The sequence below is a fragment of the Balaenoptera acutorostrata genome, chromosome 8 (assembly GCF_949987535.1).
Source record: "Balaenoptera acutorostrata chromosome 8, mBalAcu1.1, whole genome shotgun sequence".
NCBI lineage: Eukaryota > Metazoa > Chordata > Mammalia > Artiodactyla > Balaenopteridae > Balaenoptera > Balaenoptera acutorostrata.
In genome coordinates, this window is record NC_080071.1 from 10951701 (window position 1) to 10971970 (window position 20270).

Consider the following 20270-nt stretch of genomic DNA (forward strand, 5'->3'; position numbering starts at 1 on the left):
CTTCTTGTTTCCAGTTCTCTCTCTCCATCTATACTATTGCTATACAGTAACATTTTGCATGTCCGATTATGTTACTTCCGTGCTTAAAAATATTTGAGGGCTCTGAGTGATCCAACAGCAAGAATACAAAGTTTGGAACATGACATGTCGTCTTCCATTACACCCTAAGCCATCCATCATATATATCTAGAATGTTATTAGTTACGTGCCATCCTTGAAAGAATTGAGAAAATAGTGCTCAAGTCAGTTTCTCTCTTTTGTGATTCAGATGAAATAACTTAGGTTGAGAAAGGTTCTGGCCATTTGTGAGCATGTTCCATTATCATACTTTATTATAAGCTCCTTAAAGACAAGGTATGTATTGTAATCACTACTGTATCTCATGCAGTGTTTGCATGTAATAACCATTCTGTAAGTGATGAATTGCTGAATTGACTTTGTTTCATTTAGTGTTATACTAAGATGATAATGCAGTATACCCAGGAATTGTTTAATAAACATTTTATGTGCTTTAGGACTTTATTTCTTGGGGATAAAATAAGTTGAAGTTTTTCAGGCTTTTATAAGAGAATGCCATTATTCAATTCTTTCTGTAATCACAGGTGTGAAGCATCCTTTTAATTTGCATTACCTGGGTCACCTTTTCTTTTGCCTATCCTGAAACTGTCTTTCTGTATGTAGGTGGATGCTCTTACAATCTCCAGTAAGTAAATTGAATGCAAACTGGTTTTTCTAGTACCAGTGAGTCACAAATATGAGGGAATTGATGCATTGACTCTGTTAAGAAGTCTTATTGTGGTTAGAGTTAATGTGGTTTCAGTGAAACTGTTTGCATTGCTTTCATAACCATATGTAAGCTTAAGTTTCCGTCTTATAAAATCTATATTTGTGCTGATAAAAAATATCACTTGATAAGAAAATACAGTTTAGGGGCTAGAAATTACCTGCCTTTAACAAGGTATGAAGTTAGCTTCTTGTTAATATTTGAAGGCTATATAATAGCACTAAAGTATTGCAGCATTAATACTTTTTAAATGACATCAATCTCTTCAGTCCTGACATAACATTTTCATGACATTTTATCTAGATTTTGGTCTGACTAAAGGCTTTCAGATGTTTGGAATACTGAGTTGTGCATACAAAACAATGCTGTTGACCTTAATATTAAAGTAATAATAGGTTGTCGTTTCACAGTATGTCAGATTACTATCCATTGAGAAACCAAGCCATCTGTGACAATGCTTTGTAGTATTTTCCTGTTGAACATGAGTTTATATATGTACCCATTTAAAATTAATAAGATACTAAAGGGGTAGCATAACATTATTCAGCCAAGTCAGTTTAGGAGAGTGTACTGCTTCCTTATTTGGAGAAGATGCAGGGAGAAGTTTACTGAGTTTTATTGAATATTTAATATGTTAGTATTAAGTTATACTTACAAAATAAATATTACATCTGTAGAAGCACATCTTGAAATAGGTTGATTGCTAAATGGCTGGAGTTTAAGAACACATCTCTCTCTTTCACTTTCTCTTCCATTTAAAAATTAACTACAAATGCTTGCTTGTTATATAGCAAGACAAATTATACAGAAAGAAGTATGTCCAAAAAAAGGAGAGAATCATTTGTTCTTCCTCTTTTTCCTTTATCAATTTCCTGAAATAACCAGTTTTAACGGGTTGGTGTGTATCTTTTGACATCTTTTTCTAATCTCATTTGAGTATATATGTATTTTCTTTTTTATAAACTGTAAAATGTTATTCTACAGTTGCTTTCTTTTAACAGTATATTGAGGACAGCTTTTCAGCTTAGTACTTTTAATCTATCTCATTCTGATTGTATGATGTATTTTTAAGTGAAATTTAGTGGTGCTTTAACGTATGCTCATAAGATACCAAAATTTGATGTTTTATTAGCTTAGAGTTTGTGTTAGGTTTCTGCTAAGAGCTAGAACCTACACTTCACACGTAGTTTTTAATTGTATTATTTTAAGATATTTAATGTGGTGGTATATAATTCTATTGCCTAACTCTTGAGCACCTTTTTTTTTTTTCCATATATGCCTAAGAAACAGGGCTACTACAAATGTCTCTTTGTGTCATTATTTTTGTATTGATAACCTAAATTACAACTTATTTAAAAAAAATTTTTTTTTAAATTTATTTTTGGCTGTGTTGGGTCTCCATTGCTTCATGTGGGCTTTCTCTAGTTGCAGCAAGCGGGGCTACTCTTTGCTGCATTACGTGGGCTTCTCATTGCAGTGGCTTCTCTTGCCTAGAGCATGGGCTCTAGTTGCACAGGCTTCAGTAGTTTAGCACATGGGCTCAGTAGTTGTGGTACACAGGCCTTAGAGCACATAGGCTTCAGTAGTTGTGGCTCGCGGGCTCTAGAGTGCAGGCTCAGTAGTTGTGGCACACGGGCTTAGTTGCTCCGTGGCATGTGGGATCTTCCTGGGCCAGGGATTGAACCCATGTCCCCTGCATTGGCAGGCGGATTCTTAACCACTTTGCCACCAGGGAGGTCCCACAACTTACTTCTATATATACTTCTAAACTAATTGTAGGGAGAAGTATCATAAATTATCCATAGACATGCAGCTTGACAAAGTATTACTCTAGTTAGGTGTACATAAGTTGTTTCTCTTACAAATGTATAGACAGGCCCACTTGGAGGTTGGCTGAAATTCTGTGTCCAAAAGCAAAAAAGAAGGGGAGAAGGAGCGAAAGGGGGAAAAAAAAAAGCTGTATCAAAAGCTTAAAACAAGTTAAAGCTGCACATTAAAATTAATCAAAGGACCTTATTTCTAAAAATGACATATTAAATTTTAAAATCTTGAAATCAGTTTTTCTTTGGCCTGTGAAGGGCCCCACCTTGTTTGCCAATTTACGAATGGGACTGATGCATATAGACCAGAGTGCATAATATCTCCTTTTTCTTGTCTGGCAAGGAGATGGTAGATAGGAAGAAGTGAGCTTGCTTTTCTCTCTGTTTTTTATTTCCTGGACCTCATCCTCAATCTGTTCCATCATTCCTAGCTACTTCATTGCTGTCAAACTTTTTTTTTTAATTTGAGGTAATAAAAATGAAGAAGTCCATTTGTTAGTGAAAGCTGCTTGCATCAGATAGGCTGGGGAGGTGTTCATGTTGGTTGGTTTGTTTTATTTTTGCTTAACTATTCACCTGTTGCTTGAGCGCCTACTGTGTACCAGGCGCTGTGCTTGATGTATAATGTTAAGTGGCTCAGGGACAGTCTCTGCTGGCCCTTCTGGAGCCCACAGTTAACATGTAGGTGCACTAAAAATAGGTTGGTTGATTGGTTGTTTGACTTTGCAGCTTGGAGAGGAAGGGTAAAAAGAGTAAAAAGGGAATTGCTTCAATAATTTTGGGCAAAGATGGAGGAAAGGAGGAGAAATGTTTGATTCCAGTTCTGTAGTGATTGGGAGAAGAGCCACATCTGGGGTGCTGGGCTAATTTTAAGTGCTCAATAAGTTTTAGCTGTTAATTGCCAATGACCTCAAAATTGTACTCCAAAGGAAGAATTTTTTGTTGAAACCATTGATTTCAATATTAAAATTGATTTATTGAAATTATTTTACTTGAAAATAATTTTAAAATATTGGCATATATATGTGTCAATACTTTGAAATTAATTTCAAATAATAAAAAATTTCATTTTGAGTACTCTGTCAAGCACTATACAGAGCACTTTATACATATTAACTCAGTGTAATCTTTCAATACCCCATGATGTATATAGGTGAAGTGACTTGGCCTAGAGTCAGTCTGCTGAGTGGCAAAGCCTTGGACATTTATGTCCAAGGATTATTATTATCCATTGAAGTAATTTTAATTGAATAGCTCATTTCAGTAAATTATTAGGTTGGGTCCATAAAAAACTAAAGTAGGATACAGGGAGGGATCAGAGTACATAATTTACATTTAAAATAGTTTTTATAGTGACTATATATAGCCTTGCAGATAAACATAACCATTTTATCACATCACAATTTATTAATGTATAGCACGGTCCTTTTCCTTTTTTTCCACTTGCAGAACACAAATGCTAAATAAAAATAAAATTCCTTCTGTGCCCAGGAATAAACCTGATGCTCCTGAGCAGCAGCCAACAGAATAGGCGCGCCTGCCGCGTCTCCTTCAGGCTTGCTACTCCAGTGCTGGCCGCCCTGAGGGGCTAGTCACTTCTCAGGGAACGTATGCAGAATCCTCACTCATCCACCTTGGTCTGCATTCATGCTTTGCTTTTGGAAGGAGTTAAGATGTGAGAAGTAGGAGTTGATGTATCATAGAGGAATTCTGAAGATCTAATTGGATAGAATCATGGCTGTGCATTTGACAGTATCAGTATTATTAAATCTGTGTTAATGTATAATGTCTTGCTTTCCTTAGCTCAGAAGCATTTGTCCTGATACACATACTATATTATTTCTTTCCATATTCTATTTCTGTCTGCTTGGCAATAAATAGTCTTTTTTAAAATTTGCAATTGTAAAATGTCTTAGAATGTAAGATAATTATATGATTAAGAGGAAACAAATTCAGAATTTGTCAGTTTTCAAATACTTTGTTGAGCGGGTACTTAATTCTTCTTGATCATCCAAAGAGGTTGTTGAGTGAGTTATTAACAAAATTATATATAAATATAAATCTTGGAATGGTTTAAATAGTAAGAGAAAATTTATAGTATATTTCGCATATATTTATAGCATGTAAAAATCCATATTTCTAGAAAGATTTCTTTGTATTCTAGTTCTGTGTATCTAACTGCGTTCTTAATATCTCCACTTAGATGTCTCCAAGCACTTAACAATACAAGGGTAACGATCTTCTCTCTCAGACCTGGTTCTCAGTAAATGGAACCAGTAACCATTTGGTTGCACAAGTCAGAAATCTAGGATGTGTCCCAATACCGTTTTTTTCCACCTCATCTGCCTCCCTCTAGTACTTATTTCATTTCTCAAGGATCCTCTCCTCAGGAGGTCTTCTCTTACTTACCTTGCCCAGTATAAGTTAGGTTTCTCTTTACAGGTGCTCAAGGTAACTAAATTGCTTTTTATTGCTCTTATTTTATAATTATGCATTCATTAGTATGATTCTTTGATTAGTCTTTCTTCCCCACACTATAGTAAGTGTCATGAGAGCCTGGGTAGCCAGTGCCTGGCACAAACTAGGTGCTCAGTAAAGATTTGTTGAATGAATAGAGAAGTATTATTCATTCCTTTCTGATGTTTGTCAATAGTTAATTTCTTTTCCCCTTAAGGAATAAGCAGCAAGCCTCTTTCTCATCCAGCAACCTAATTACTTGACATTAATGTGCTGATTTGGTTTTCACTGTTATCTCCAGTCACAGTGCATGATATTCAAGTTTCATTTTCCAAGTTGTGAATCCAGATTATTTTGTTTGGTTACTCTTTATCTATTTGTGTATTTCGGTGAATTTATTTTTTTGGATTCTGTTTTGCCTCTTATTTTGTAACATAGTTTATGCATTGAGGCCTGTTCTTGGTGTGTCTTGTTTAGTTTGGATCGTTCTATAGCTTATTCTAATACTCACTTATTGAGAGGTATATTGAGCAAAGGTGCACTTTTTTGGTAAGATGCATGGACAGCACCTTCTTGCACAGTGTTATTACAGTGGCATCTTTGTCTCTGAAAGCACTGGTGTGAAAACAAAAACAGAGGTGTTTAAGCCTTGGAAGCTACAGTCTAGTTACTCATTTGGCATGTATTCTTTCAAGGGATGAATTTTACTTTGTAGTACTGATAAAATGTTTTGATAGTGAGATTAGCTAAGCCTTTTAGATGAATTATTAAATAATCCTGAATCATTATCACAGGAGAAAATCAAGCAAGAAAAACTAGTTAAGCAACTGGTACATATAAACAAGTTGTCAAATCTTTTTCGTCAGTGCTATTTGTTCTCTGTAGAAATATTGGAAACTGGGAAATATAGTCACATGTTTGGAGGAATTCGAAGTCTTTCTTTACACTGGTGACAATATTTCTCTTGATTTTAAATTAGGGCCCTTACCTGTTGCGGGATGACTAGGAAAATGAAAATCTTGTTCTTTATCAGTATCTGAGTGTCCTGAGCCTGAAAAATATGCATGGATACTTCCTTCCAAGGCCACCACTGCTTGACCTCTTCACTCTGGATGTAGCTGGGGAAGTAGTTAACAGTAGGCCTGGTCTATCACTGTGTTCTGCTCAGTTCTGATCTTACTCTTCTCCCATCTTATTTTCTTTCCCTAGCGTATTATTTATGTAGCACACACTCACATAGGCACCAGAAATGTTTTTTTTGTCTCATTGTAAGGATTCTTCCGTCTTCCATGAGAGGGGAATGAAGCAGTTCAGGAAGTTGGAGATTCTAGATTCTTAGGACAACTGTCTGAGAAACAACTCTAGCTATATAAAAATTTCTTGTGCTGCTCCTACAGTTTTTGTTAAAGGCAGTACTGCCCTCTGGTGTCCAGAGTCCAATTCCAACGCATAGCTTCTCAGCTAAATTGCTTTTTTTAAAAAAAAACTCTTATAGTTAGACCTTAGAACTTCTTAGAAAAATAAGTAACAATTATTTAAGACTTGGTTTAGTTTATTTGCTGGCTTGAAGTCCATTGGATCAGGTAACTTGGGGTCATACTAGAGTCATCTATATAATAATACCTTTTATCTGATAGGTAATGTCCAAGATTTAAAAAGGAATATATTACTTTCCTCTGTTTATAAGGAAAGTGTTCTCTGTTCTCATTTAAACAATATGATACATTGGATCATTGCCAGCTTTTAAAAAGCTAAATCATTATTCTCCTTCCTTCACTTTTGTAACTGATGTGTCATTTTTCATTTCATTCTGGATATAAATCGTAATTTCTTTTGCCTGTGTTTTTTCTTCACAAGCACGCCTTTCATATAATGATAGAGGTAAGATGCATTGATGTTTGTTTTATGGTTGTGGCACTTTTTGTGGATGCATACTAAACATTTTGTTCTTAGATTTTTTTTTGTTGTTGTTGCTTTATTGTGCATCCTCTATAGTTTATAAATTTATGTTGTAGTTTTTTTTTTTTCCACTTCTAGTATTAAAAACATGATTGGCTTGTCATAGTAATAGTTTTTGGTTTTAAAGAATTGTTACCAGTGTTTATACTTATCTAAGGTGAAATGTAGAAACAACTGTTATAGTTGGCTAGAAGTTAACACCTAATGGCTAGATTTTTAGCCTTACAAACCTTGTATTGCTTAATTTTTATAGTATGTCATTACCTTAAATATCAGCATGTGCTCATTTTTAACAGATGCTGACTTTCTGGTCGAATCCATTATCTTTTAATGTGAAATCTATATTTTCAGGTAGTTTCTTTCATCTTTGGCATCTTTAGCAAATGGACTGGCTAGAGAAGTATAACTTGATCTTTTGCTGTCTGGAAGTTTAAGGCTTTATTTAGATTAGAATTAACCTTTCATATGGAGAACTCAGAATAAGTAAAATGATCACAGACTGCTTTACAGCTCTTCACCTGTAATCTTTTATCCACTATTGGTTACAGTAATGATACTGTGTAAGTGGTGCTGGGGTGGGGGGCACTTTCTCCAGCTATTGTCCTTTGTCGCTTCTCAACATGATGTCTTCTGATGCCATAATTTTCACATACAAATGGGTAAAGAAGAGGTGTAATCAGAACCATGTTCTAATGAATATCTTTTTAACTGTGCAAAATAGCATGGGTACTGCAAGAGAACTGGAACTTAGGGAAAGTTTTCAGGAACTCTGTAGTCCTTATAGTTACCCCTCCAAAAGTGGTTTTTCTCTGTAGCAGGGCAAAGCCATGTTTTATGGATAATATCAGAATGTTGTTGTCATTATGAAGTTTAAGTCTGAATTTGTCTCCCCAGGTTCGCATATATTTTAGGGGTATAAATCTTTATTCCTAGAATCAAGTATGAGGTTTTTTTGGGTAAATTAGTATAATGCTGCTAATAAACAGAAAATAATTTCTAATATTCTTAGATTATAGGATAAGTAAAAGCTAGATATGAGGGAAGTGGTTAAAACTTCCTTTAAATGTAAGCTCTTAAATGTAAGAACTGAAAAGTATGTGAATTAGAAGAATAGTCCAATAATATTTTATTAGAAAAGCAAAAAGATATATTGACTGGTAGTATAGATTTTATAGAGTTATAACCTGTTACAGAGTTCTCATTTTTGAACCTAACCTTTCTAAGAATTGTAGAATTATCATTTCTAAGTTTTGACATTTTGTAGGAGTGTGCCTTTGTAGATCTTTTTCTCACCCTTTGAAAATTGGCCTGTGTTCTCCTAAATTTAAGCTTTTTACTTATAAGTAATTTTGACAAAGCATATTTTCAGGCTGTTAATATATAATGCTGACTGTAATGGTAATTTCATTAGAGTGATCTAAGATTTCTTACTGAAATAACAGTAGCTTAGAAACTTTGTAAACAGAGTCTTGGAAACTTACGGGAACTTTTAGGTTTATCTGTGCATTTGGAAAACATTCAGTGATTTTTTTTTTTTTTTTATTCTAAACATAGGCATTGGAAATTTTTGTTTCCTAAAATTAAGGTTAATATTATATTGAAGTCTTATTTTGGGTATTCTTTTATTTATTTTTTTAACATCTTTATTGGAGTATAATTGCTTTACAATGGTGTGTTAGTTTCTGCTTTATGACAACATGAATCAGCTACAGTAGCCAGGACATGGAAGCAACCTAAGTGTCCATCGACAGATGAATGGATAAAGAAGATGTAGCACATATATACAATGGAATATAAACAAAATTGAGTTATTTGTAGTGAGGTGGATGGACCTAGAGTCTGTCATACAGAGTAAAGTCTTATTTTGAACTGCTGACATATTCTTAATTTGAGATGTGCGTTAAGTCATCTAAATCCTATTTTATAGACTGAATCATATCCATATGGTTGGTACTCTTTAGCATAGAGAATGGATAATGTGTATGTTATCTAGAGAGACATTATCAGTCAATTTATAAAAGTTATTAAAAATTTTAGTGTTTACATATAGTGCTATATTACTCTTTACCTGGTTATTTTCCCTCTTCAGCTTTCAACCCTTATCTGCATACTTTAATTTTTGTCATCCCTGCTTTGAAAACTCAACTTTTCTAACTTATCTCTAAAGGAGGGGGAATCATTGACTTTAACCTTATAGTTATTTAAAGTTTTTCAAATTGAACTTTGTTTAGTTAGCATAATTATTCTTTTATGCAGTTATCCAATAATTTTTTTTTTTTTAAACTTGTAGGTGAATATTTAGTTTTATTTATTTATTTATTTTTGTCTGTGTTGGGTCTTCGTTTCTGTGCGAGGGCTTTCTCCAGCTGTGGCAAGTGGGGGCCACTCTTCATCGCGGTGCACGGGCCTCTCACTATCGCGGCCTCTCTTGTTGCGGAGCACAGGCTCCAGACGCGCAGGCTCAGTAAATGTGGCTCACGGGCCTAGTTGCTCCGTGGCATGTGGGATCTTCCCAAACCAGGGCTTGAACCCGTGTCCCCTGCATTGGCAGGCAGATTCTCAACCACTGCGCCACCAGGGAAGCCCCCCAATAATTCTTGAACTTAGAGCTCTGACTGGTTTCCTTTGCCTCTAGAAGAGGGTTTCAACTTGTTGCCTCCTGTCTCCACATTCACATAAGTCATATACTCCGATCCGTGGGGTCTCTTATTGCAGATATAGATGATCAGTCAAGGAATGAGAGAGGGGGGGTTCAGTTCTGGTAAAGCTTCTCCAGAGTGTCTTGTGTCCCCTCCCACTGAGACTCATAATTTGAGAGGCCATACTTCTGTAAGATGTACATCTGACTTTCTTAACTTGTCACTCTGTTAAACTAAAGTAATCTTTAGCTCTACTAACCTTTCATGTTTTGAACGTGTGAAGGAAAAGCAACTTTTGCAGACATTTAAAAAATAAATATCTGATGTTAAAATGGGTCACAGGAAGTCTTCTGTTATCATACTGTTTTAAAATAGGAATTCTCAAACCATTTTAGAAAGATTGTCTACTTTAGAAGAAGAAATTACATTATTTTTTCTCTTTAATACTTTGCAATGTTTCTATTGCTGAGGGTCTTTCTAATGTAGATGCCAACTTTTAAAAAATCTTGAGTGGCATCCAGGGGCTGAATAATGCCTAAAGGGAGCACTAACTGTCCTGAGGCATTAGAAGAGGAGGGTTTTTTGTTTGTTTGTTTGTTTGTTTTAAGGAAGGAGAGTAAAGGCAGAGAGACATGCATTGATAAAGGGGTGACATACAATCTCCAAGTGTCTTAGGTGCCACCCAGTGTCATAAAGTCTGTTGCTGTTGCCACAGAAATTTTAGTTCTTCCTAACAATACTCATTACACAGGCTTTCAAACATGTTACTGCTTTCCTCTGGAAGCTTTGCAAAAGGCTTTCTACCTCTTGCTTTAGCTGCAGATATTTAACTAATACAATGTTTTTAGCGAAGGGTAGCCACTCTACTTTGTATAGGAGGATTCCCTGGTGATGCTGTACTCCTATTTATATATTATAGTTGTTCCATTTAAAAAATTAACTATAGCAGTATACTTCTCTTTCATTTACCATACCTTATCATCTAATATGATGACCACTTATTTTCTGAATTGTTATTTGTACTTTCTTTGCCCATGAGTCCCAGAATACTAATATTATCTCAGATCAATTCTGGGAAGTAATTATAAGCAAAGGGATAAATTGTTACTGGGTGGAAAAATAAGAATGAATGGAGCAGTTTGGTTATAGCAACACTAACTTACATACTCCTTTTATGTGCTTTGTATTTGAAATACCTATTTGTAATGTGTTTGAGAATAGCTGTGGGTATTTCTGATATTCATGAAGAAAGATTTAAACACTCACTGGGGAAAGTAATGGATTTTGAGGAGTGGTTTCTTTGAGACGTAGCCATAATTTGCTGTATCTGGCACTTTTCAAATCCTTATCCTATAAGGAATAATCAACTGGATGAAATTAAAATACCGTTAGTAATATCCTGAAGGTCACAGAAAAATCTTAGGAGAATTAGTGAGACTGGATCAAAAAGATTTTTGATCTTTTCTCCTGATTGCTATATGTGTATGTATGTATATGTGTGTGTGTATATATATATATATATATATATATATATATATGTATATATATATATGTATGTAGCAATAGGAATGTTATTATGAAAACTCTTAATTCAAGTTTCTTGCTTTTTGATCACTATAGATAATTAGTAATGCTTGAGAATTCAGTTTTGGCAAGATTGAAGTTAATGTCATTTGTACGTGTCTACCGTTTCTGTCAGTTGATTCCTCAGTATACTCACGTTTTTCTGATATTTAGAAGTGAGATGTGTTATGTGCTGCTCTTTAGATAATATTATTATTGTTTATCTGTAGGACCCAGGACCACCCCCACCTTCTCCATTACTAGGTTTGAAGCCACTGCAGTTACTAGAAGTGAAAGCAAGGGGAAGATTTGGTTGTGTCTGGAAAGCCCAGTTACTCAATGAATATGTGGCTGTGAAAATATTTCCAATACAGGTATGTTTATTGCAGTTTTCTAGTCTGCATATATTTTTTAAAAGATGCAACTGGCTAGGTCATTGTAACTCAGAAACAGTCTGAAAACACAAGCCATATGTTTCATGGTGGTTCTTTGTGATACCGGGGAAAGTGGTTAGCCCTTATTATGTCCGCCTTCTCATCTGAGAAATGAATGGTACAACAGTCATGTTTGTTTAAAGTGGTGGAATTACAATACATAAGCATACAGGAGATTTTTTTGCCAGTAAAAATTCTACAGAAATGCAAAGTGAAGATGAGGATTCTAATTTAAAAATATAATAATTCATTGTCTGAGTGGTTAACTTTCAGTGTCCCATTGACATTATCAGAAAAAGCAAACAGAATAGTGAAAGAGTATAGTGTGCTTTGTTTTAGAATCGCTGTTTGGAGATATATTACCAGACTGATTCATTTTTGTTCTACTTTGAGTATTGATGTAATCATTTCAGATTTTGTTTGGTGAATTTTCAGAGGCATTGAGTCAAGACTCCAAATAATTGATTTACTGTTGACTTGTTTTTCTATTAAAGGGGGCCAACCTTATAAAACCCTGGTCTCATGCACCTCTGAGATATTCTTTAGTTTTGCTCCATTGCTGGTATAGATCTATGATAATTCCTTTGTTCCTGTCTTCTGCTTATACACACCTGTGGCTAATGCCGTGCATGGTATTGCGATCCTGGCTGGGATTTTTGATGCAGGCTTCACCCCTGCACCTTTATAGTAGATGTTCCTTATACCAAAATTATTCAATTTCTTTGTCTTAATATACCTAGATTTTTGCCCTCTTACCTCCTTGAAAGCCTGTTTCGTAGAGTCTGTGAAGAAGTTTATTACTTTTTTTTTTTTGGTAGCAACGCAGATACTGTTAACTGTAGTTTAGTTCTCAAAAGAAAAGTCTTTTGGGCCAAGATTCACAAAGAAGATCAGGGTTCTTATTTCATGTGAGGAAGCTTAAAAATTAGAGAAGCGCATTTGGATGCTATTAACATAAGAGTAACAACAACAACAGTAGCTAACATTTTATTGAATGGTTCTATTGTGTCAGATAGAGGTACTTTACATATGTGAGTACTCACTACTATGTATTATTACCATACATATAATATAACACACAGTATATGTATAATGCCCTATGAGGCACACACTACAGTCCTTGTTTTGCTGATCAGGAAGCTGAATGATTATGTCACATGCCAAAGGTTCTTCGATAGCTTGGATCCAGAGGGTTCCTAACTGTTATGCTATGGTGCCTCCCACTTTCGTTATTCTCCCATTGTGAAAAGAAACTAATCCTTTATAAGTAGACATGTAAGAGGCATGGATCACTTGCAGGCACAAGTGAATCTGTGGTGTTTCAAATTATTGTATTGCATATTTATACCCCATTGCTCTCTTATTGACTCTGCAGGGTATTCTAAACATTTTGTTAAGAAGGTTTGACATGCTGTTAGTGTTTGAAAAAATTTGTTTTCTATTTAGATGAAGTCATTCTCCCTGAATTTCATCTCTCAGAGAGATTATTCTTAATAGTAACACAGGTAATTTCACACCGTGATAAAATTACACTGTAGTACTAACTTGTATGTGGAATGTGTTGCCATTGTTAGGATTCAGAAGTGCAGTATTTCTGATCAACTTCTATGTTTACAAATTATAAACACAAAAAAGTATGTTTGAAGGAATGGGGCAGGGCAGGCATTTGGTATGTAACTGTTACCTGTTGTCAAAATTTTCTTTTATTAAAAAACAGGACAAAACAAAACCAAAGAATCTCTTAATACTTAGCCTTTAAAAAAAATTGCCTTAGAACTTACTTGAGTAATCTCTTAGATATGGTTTATTTGCCTGTGTTCTTTGCATTCTTACTATTCTTTTTAACTCTAGGACAAACAGTCATGGCAGAATGAATATGAAGTCTATAGTTTGCCTGGAATGAAGCATGAGAACATATTACAGTTCATTGGTGCAGAAAAACGAGGCACCAGTGTTGATGTGGATCTTTGGCTAATCACAGCATTTCATGAAAAGGTAAAACGACTTTCCATTTTAACTCAGTGAAGTCAGGGTTGGCTTACTGCCTAATGTTGGCTACAAAGCCCTCACTTATTTTTCTGGGAACAGTGTGTTATTATAGTTGGTTAATATTTATAAATAAAAACCTGTTTTAAAAATGATTTATTTAATAGAAGAACAAAGATGACAACTTTTTCATCTAACCCTCTACTTAAATAATACCAGTCTTTTGTCCCTGATTTCTTGTGCTGCAATTACCTCTCTTACAAATAATTATTTTAGTATAGCCAATGCTTAGGAATTTTCATTTACCATTTACTGTCCACTTTTATTACATGAGACATTTTTTCAGCTTGAATTTTGTTTCTTAAAATTCTTTAATCGATGGCACTTAGTGACAAAACTAGGGTCAGGAAATTTATCTGATCTTTGATCAGTCACTAATTTGTAGGATAATTACCACCAAAACACACTTGCTATTTTTCCTCAATTTTTCTGCTTTCAGAGTTAGTATGAAAGTATACATTAATGAAGTAGGAAATTGTGATCTTCTTGGCAATCAGTTTCATCACTCTCAGAAAAAAGTGGCTGTTTTAATTCCCTTAATTCTTGACTAAAAGGTTGGCAGTAATCTCTAGAGGAAGATTCTTTAGGTTAGTTGTTGTTCATATGTTTTAATTTTTTGTTCTCCTAGTCCTATTTTTTTTTTTTTTTTTTATAGCTACTTTATTTTATTTATTTATTTATTTATTTTTGGCTGTGTTGGGTCTTCGGTTCGTGCGAGGGCTTTCTCTAGTTGCGGCAAGCGGGGGCCACTCTTCATCGCGGTGCGGGGACCACTCTTCATCGCGGTGCGCGGGCCTTTCACTATCGCGGCCCCTCCCGTTGCGGGGCACAGGCTCCAGACGCGCAGGCTCAGTAGCTGTGGCTCACGGGCCCAGCTGCTCCGTGGCATGTGGGATCTTCCCAGACCAGGGCTCGAACCCGTGTCCCCTGCATTAGCAGGCAGATTCTCAACCACTGCGCCACCAGGGAAGCCCCTCCTAGTCCTATTTATAACATCTCTATAGTCAGTATATTTTAACTTCTAAAATATTTTCTAGAACTTTAGATTTTCAATAATCTTTTTTTGTAAATTTTGCCTTCTCAATGGGAAATTGACCGACTGTGCTTGTAGCAAACCTTTAAAGATTAGTGGTATTCCTTTCAAATGTTTATTAATGTGAAACTTGAACCATTCCAGAAAGATTGCGTTTTGGATATTATTCACTGAAAGGAAAGCTATGTTGCCTTCCATGACCTCTTAAAAGTAAAAAGGAAAGTCTCCATATACATATGGCTTTTGTCAAGAACATAAGTTGTTTTTTTTCCCCCTTTCTTTAGGGTTCACTATCAGACTTTCTTAAGGCTAATGTGGTCTCTTGGAATGAATTGTGTCATATTGCAGAAACCATGGCTAGAGGATTGGCATATTTACATGAGGATATACCTGGCCTAAAAGATGGCCACAAACCCGCCATATCTCACAGGTAGAGCTAAATTTATATTATTTTACCCAATAATTCAGTATTTATTATTTAAACTTTCAGTCCCCTGGGCAAAATTTATTTTTCCCCTAGTTACCTAATCATGCTATAGGAGGCATTGATTTTCACTTGTTTTTCAAATTAGCTTTGAGATTGGCCAGGAAGTATTTTGGATAATGTATATATTAACATCATTATCAAAGGTTAATTATTGACTTACGTTTCAATTTGTCTCATTTCCGAAAACACAGTTAAGAATGAAAGTGTATTTTCTTTGTCTCAAAGGAGAAATTTGTTTTACCTCAAAACATGATTTACTTCAAAGATGATTATAAATAGGTATAAGGGGATGTAATTAAGGAGAGATTTTGAGTATCTTTTTTGCTTGTGTTTTGAAATGACCATGTGATCATTACCTAAGTTGAGGTGGACGGAGGTATTATTTGAATAATTGGGCTTACTAAATTTTATTTTTCAGTGAAGAAATAGTACTTGGACCCAACAATTGTCATATCCTTAAAAGGGAAACCGTTAGTTCCCTTAAACATGGGATTCAATTTGCCATTGTGTATTTAACTTCCTTGAACATGGGATCAATCTGTCATCTTATATTCAGTTTAAAGATGGATGTTTTAAATTACCTGATTCATTTAACAAATACTTAGTTGAGTGCCATCAGGTGGTGTTTTAGGTTGCTGGGAGGCATTACTTTTATTCCAGTTCTAATGTAGATTCTGATTTTGAAAACCTTAAATGACTTCTACCTCAGAAATAGCTTCCCTTCTCACCTTCCTACATACAGTCTAACCGCCTCTTCCTGGATTTTTGCTCGCCTCACCTAGTCCTATAGGGAACTAATCCTTTGGAACCCCCAAAGGTTATTGTAAGTAGGGTCCCTAAAAATCATTTTAGTCTAAGACTGATTTTTGTAGCATTTGTGGTTGTCTCTCTGTGCGTCCCCTGTCTCACACTTGGTCTCTGTGTCTGCACACATAAGTTTACCATTGCTCTTGGCACCCGTGTGTTTACTGGGGTAGACAAGCTTACTGAGCTTACTGGGGTATAGTAAGCCCTAGGATGAGCTAGAAGAGGCAAATGTGTAGAGGAAGACATCTGATTGCCTTAAAATGGTTACGCTTTTTGGAACACCAGGATCCAGCTGGAGCAGTGTATGTTTATGGTGAAAAATTTCTCTTATACATTTGTAGAGATGCTTTTGTACAGCCAAGTTGGTGAAGATAATAAGAACCATTAAAACAAGGGACGGTTTTAAAATGTAGGCCTGTGCCGATAGGCAAAAAGCTCCAATTCAGCTATTACTGAAAATTCTTTCGTTTTGGTTTTTAAATTTCAGTGTCAATGAGAGTTTCTAACTATAAACTCTGAAATATGCTTATTATCTTAAAAAACAACAATTTTATGATTGGTAGTTAGGAGTGACATAGGTAACATGTAGGCTGGACAGTATTTTTGGAATGGCAGCTCTTTATAAAACTGCTTTATGGAGAGAATTCCTTCTTATTGTCCATGTAATGGATACGACTAGGTCGACTAGGTACTCTTGTGCTTCAAGCTATCTGGAGACTTGACTTTAAACTTTTCGTCTCTCTCCCCTTTTCTGTATTTCATACTTTGAAATAACTATTTTTTAAAAGCATACATAGTCTCTCCTTACTTACAGTCAAAAAATTTAAAAGATAACTTGTTTAAACTGAATTTTGAAAACTTTATCTTTCTATTTGCAAGGGACATCAAAAGTAAAAATGTACTGTTGAAAAACAATCTGACAGCCTGCATTGCTGACTTTGGGTTGGCGTTAAAATTTGAGGCTGGCAAGTCTGCAGGTGATACCCATGGACAGGTAAGGATGATAACTGTAAACTGTAAGAAAAAATAATCTTGTCCCATATTTTCTTACATGGCATCTGGGATCAGTTGGTCTAAAATTATTGTGCTGGTTCTTAAGTTGGTATCTAATATAAAAATGACTCTCTTAAGAGTAATATGTTAAATTTGCTGAGGAAGATATTTTCATATGGTGATGAAGGACTGTTAGGACCTCAGGTGGTTTAGATCAAGCAATTCATAAAACAACTTAGATGTCATAGGATTCTATTTTTAAAACTAATCAAAGAAGAATCCAACACATTTTAATAGGCCTCATTCTTTTAGGGAGTTCTTAATATTAACTCACTAGTTTTAACTTGTTGATTCTTTCACTGTCTTAGGAGGAATGGAGGAATAATCAGTCACTCTTCATGTTATGATGCACTAAGATCTAGTGCCTGTTTTTCCAGACAGCACTGATAGTTTCTTGCTTCTTGGTCTCTGTTGCTTCTTTAACTCTTTAATCAACTTTATAGCTTTTCTCTGAATTCTCTCCAGAGTTCCGAGCACTTGTAAGGCCCTGAGCAAGGAGTTTAACTCTACTAACCAAGGTCTGCACAGAGACCTCAGCAATGGGAGCCTTTAGGGAAGCCAAAGAGGAAAAGAACATTATCCATACGTTTTATTCTCAGAAATTGAGGCTCTAAGAAAGGTGTTTTCAAACCAGTTTGACCTGAAAGGTGATATTTCCTTACAAAGCCAAATGATTTTGCACAGTCATTACTTCCCCTTTCAAATCAGGCAAATTATTTGATCATCTGATTCTCAACTTTCTTTTTGCCCAGTGTGTCCTACTGACCTCCAAGAACATAGCACAATAAATTTTGGCAACATTGACTAATGATTTAAGAATTTAGCCAGCAGTCATAGTTCTAGAAAAGTTGACAACATATGTATTTGGGAAGGAAGGCAGTTTTGTGGAGAATGTAACTGAGATGGGAGATTGTGCAGGAAGCCTAGGACCAGGCTTCTGAGCTGATTGTCTGATTACCTTAAGACTAAATTTTTGGGAAGAGTTTAATCCTTTGGTACCTTATAAACCTCCCCCCTTTGTAAGAAAAGAATTTGGGGATTCATTCATATCTTTTTTTTTTTTCAAGTTTTTTTTTTTTAATAGATCCTTATTGGAGTATAATTGCTTCACTGTACTGTGTTAGTTTCTGTTGTACACCAAAGTGAATCAGCCATGTGCATACACATGTCCCCATATCCCCTCCCTCTTGAGCCTCCCTCCCAGCCTCCCTGTCCCACCCCTCTAGGTCATCGCAAAGCACCAGACGAATCTCCCTTCATTCATATCTTTTAATGCCCTCATGATTGGCTTACATGATGAGGGTAAAAATAACTAATAATACATAATAATTACATATATATATGTATTGAATACATATATATGAATAATAATGAATAATACATGATTGATTCCTTGACTTTAGATTTCATGGACCAGAAAGTTTCAAAATGCTTATTATTGCATATTTTATATATTGCAAAGAACACTGGAAAACAAATAACATTTTTCTCTAATATCATCATCAATTTCTAAAAGAGAGGACATTTTATACTGAAAAGGAAGATGTCATCATTTCATAAGAAAAGAAGTACTTTGGAAAGGCACACATTTATCTTCAGGAGAAAAGTAAATTTTTGGGAAAGCTTGCTTACAGTACAATTAAAATAGTTATTTAAAGTAGCAAAAAAGGCAAAGCTCCCTTTTTACCCTTTCTTTGAAGTGTTCTCCTTATTAAATGAATTAAAAAGTTCGGGTTTTTGAACTTCAGGGTCTTAGTGATCTATCCTTATTTTTTCTTAAACATCTCTTTATATGTATATTTGCAGATAATTGCCCAACTTCTAGTCTATAGATGATAGTCACTTAACAATGGAGCTTTTGGAAATACCAGTATCTGGCCCATTCCCTAGACCTATTAAACTCAAGTGGATTAATCTAACCACCTATCTCACAGAAATTATTTAAGTGTTCATATATGAATCTTGTCAAGCACCAACCAAAGTTAGCTGTGCTAGCTTAGTAACCATATTTACATTACTAAGAAATACCAGATTGTTAGGGACAGATATCAATAAAGAATTTAAGACAGAATTCATGAAGAAACAAATACATAGATTTTGTGGAAACGGAACTTTAAAGTTTATCCATCCTTTACTTGGCTAATTCGTTTTATGTTTTGTATTGTTTATTAAGTTTTTTTTTTTTCGTACACAGAAACCCTCAAAAGGAGTATTTTTTTTAAAAAGATACATTTCAAACAATGTACAGTTGAAAAGTATACAGCCTTTTTTCTCTGTTCCATCCTCTCTCCAAATAACCATTGTTCAGTTTCTTGTGATTACTTCCAGAAGGGGGAAAAAGTCGAAGCCTAGACCAGCATAATGTCTGTTGATATATCTATTAAGTGTATCCAGAAGGGATCTTAGTATATATACTGCTTTGTTCTTTGCTGTTTTCATCTTACAGTATTTTTAGAAATCTTTCCATATTTGTCCTTATAGATTTACCTCATGTTTTTTTTAAGAGCTGCATAGTACTCTTACTTATTTAAGCAGTCCCTACTGATGGTTGCATCCACTGTTTCCAGGGTCTTGGCTGTTGTATTACTTGAAATGGAATAAAATTCTGGTAGTCATAATTTAGTTATCTTACCTGATATTAGAGCACACTTGGTTTTGATTCTCTTTACAAAATCATAAAATGTTAGTTCACAAAGTTAGTAAGTGCTGCTTGCTTTCAACATCTTTTTCAGGTTGGTACCCGAAGGTATATGGCTCCAGAGGTATTAGAGGGTGCTATAAACTTCCAAAGGGATGCATTTTTGAGGATAGATATGTACGCCATGGGATTAGTCCTGTGGGAACTGGCTTCTCGCTGTACTGCTGCAGATGGTAAGGGAACATATATTTTTTTAAAAGACATATACATATATATGTATACCTGTACCTACTACACATGTATGAAAAGGGTTGATTACTCTCTAAGGTAATATTTTAAAGTACAATTTTTTTTAAATAGACTCCAAGAGGTGGTAGCATAAAGAAAATTCAGGAGGCAGGGGATGGGGAGGGCGGGAGAGGAAAGGTACTGATATGTATTGATCCATTACCATTGCCAGATGTTTTGCTGGGCACTTTACATACCTTTAGCTTATTTCCTAAAACAACTTTGGAGGTAATTATCACCTCAGTTGTGAGGAATTTGACGC

At 35.1% G+C, this 20270-nt stretch overlaps 1 protein-coding gene across 1 annotated transcript in view; it reads left to right on the forward strand.

The window, feature by feature from the left end:
- Positions 1 to 20270, forward strand: part of ACVR2A (activin A receptor type 2A) — an 86447-nt gene that overhangs the window by 58388 nt on the left and 7789 nt on the right. The window contains exons 5-9 of the mRNA XM_007183030.2: positions 11453 to 11596; positions 13508 to 13651; positions 15020 to 15165; positions 16909 to 17023; positions 19815 to 19953. Of these exons, the coding sequence (XP_007183092.1) occupies positions 11453 to 11596; positions 13508 to 13651; positions 15020 to 15165; positions 16909 to 17023; positions 19815 to 19953 (688 nt within the window). The remainder of the gene's footprint in view (positions 1 to 11452; positions 11597 to 13507; positions 13652 to 15019; positions 15166 to 16908; positions 17024 to 19814; positions 19954 to 20270) is intronic.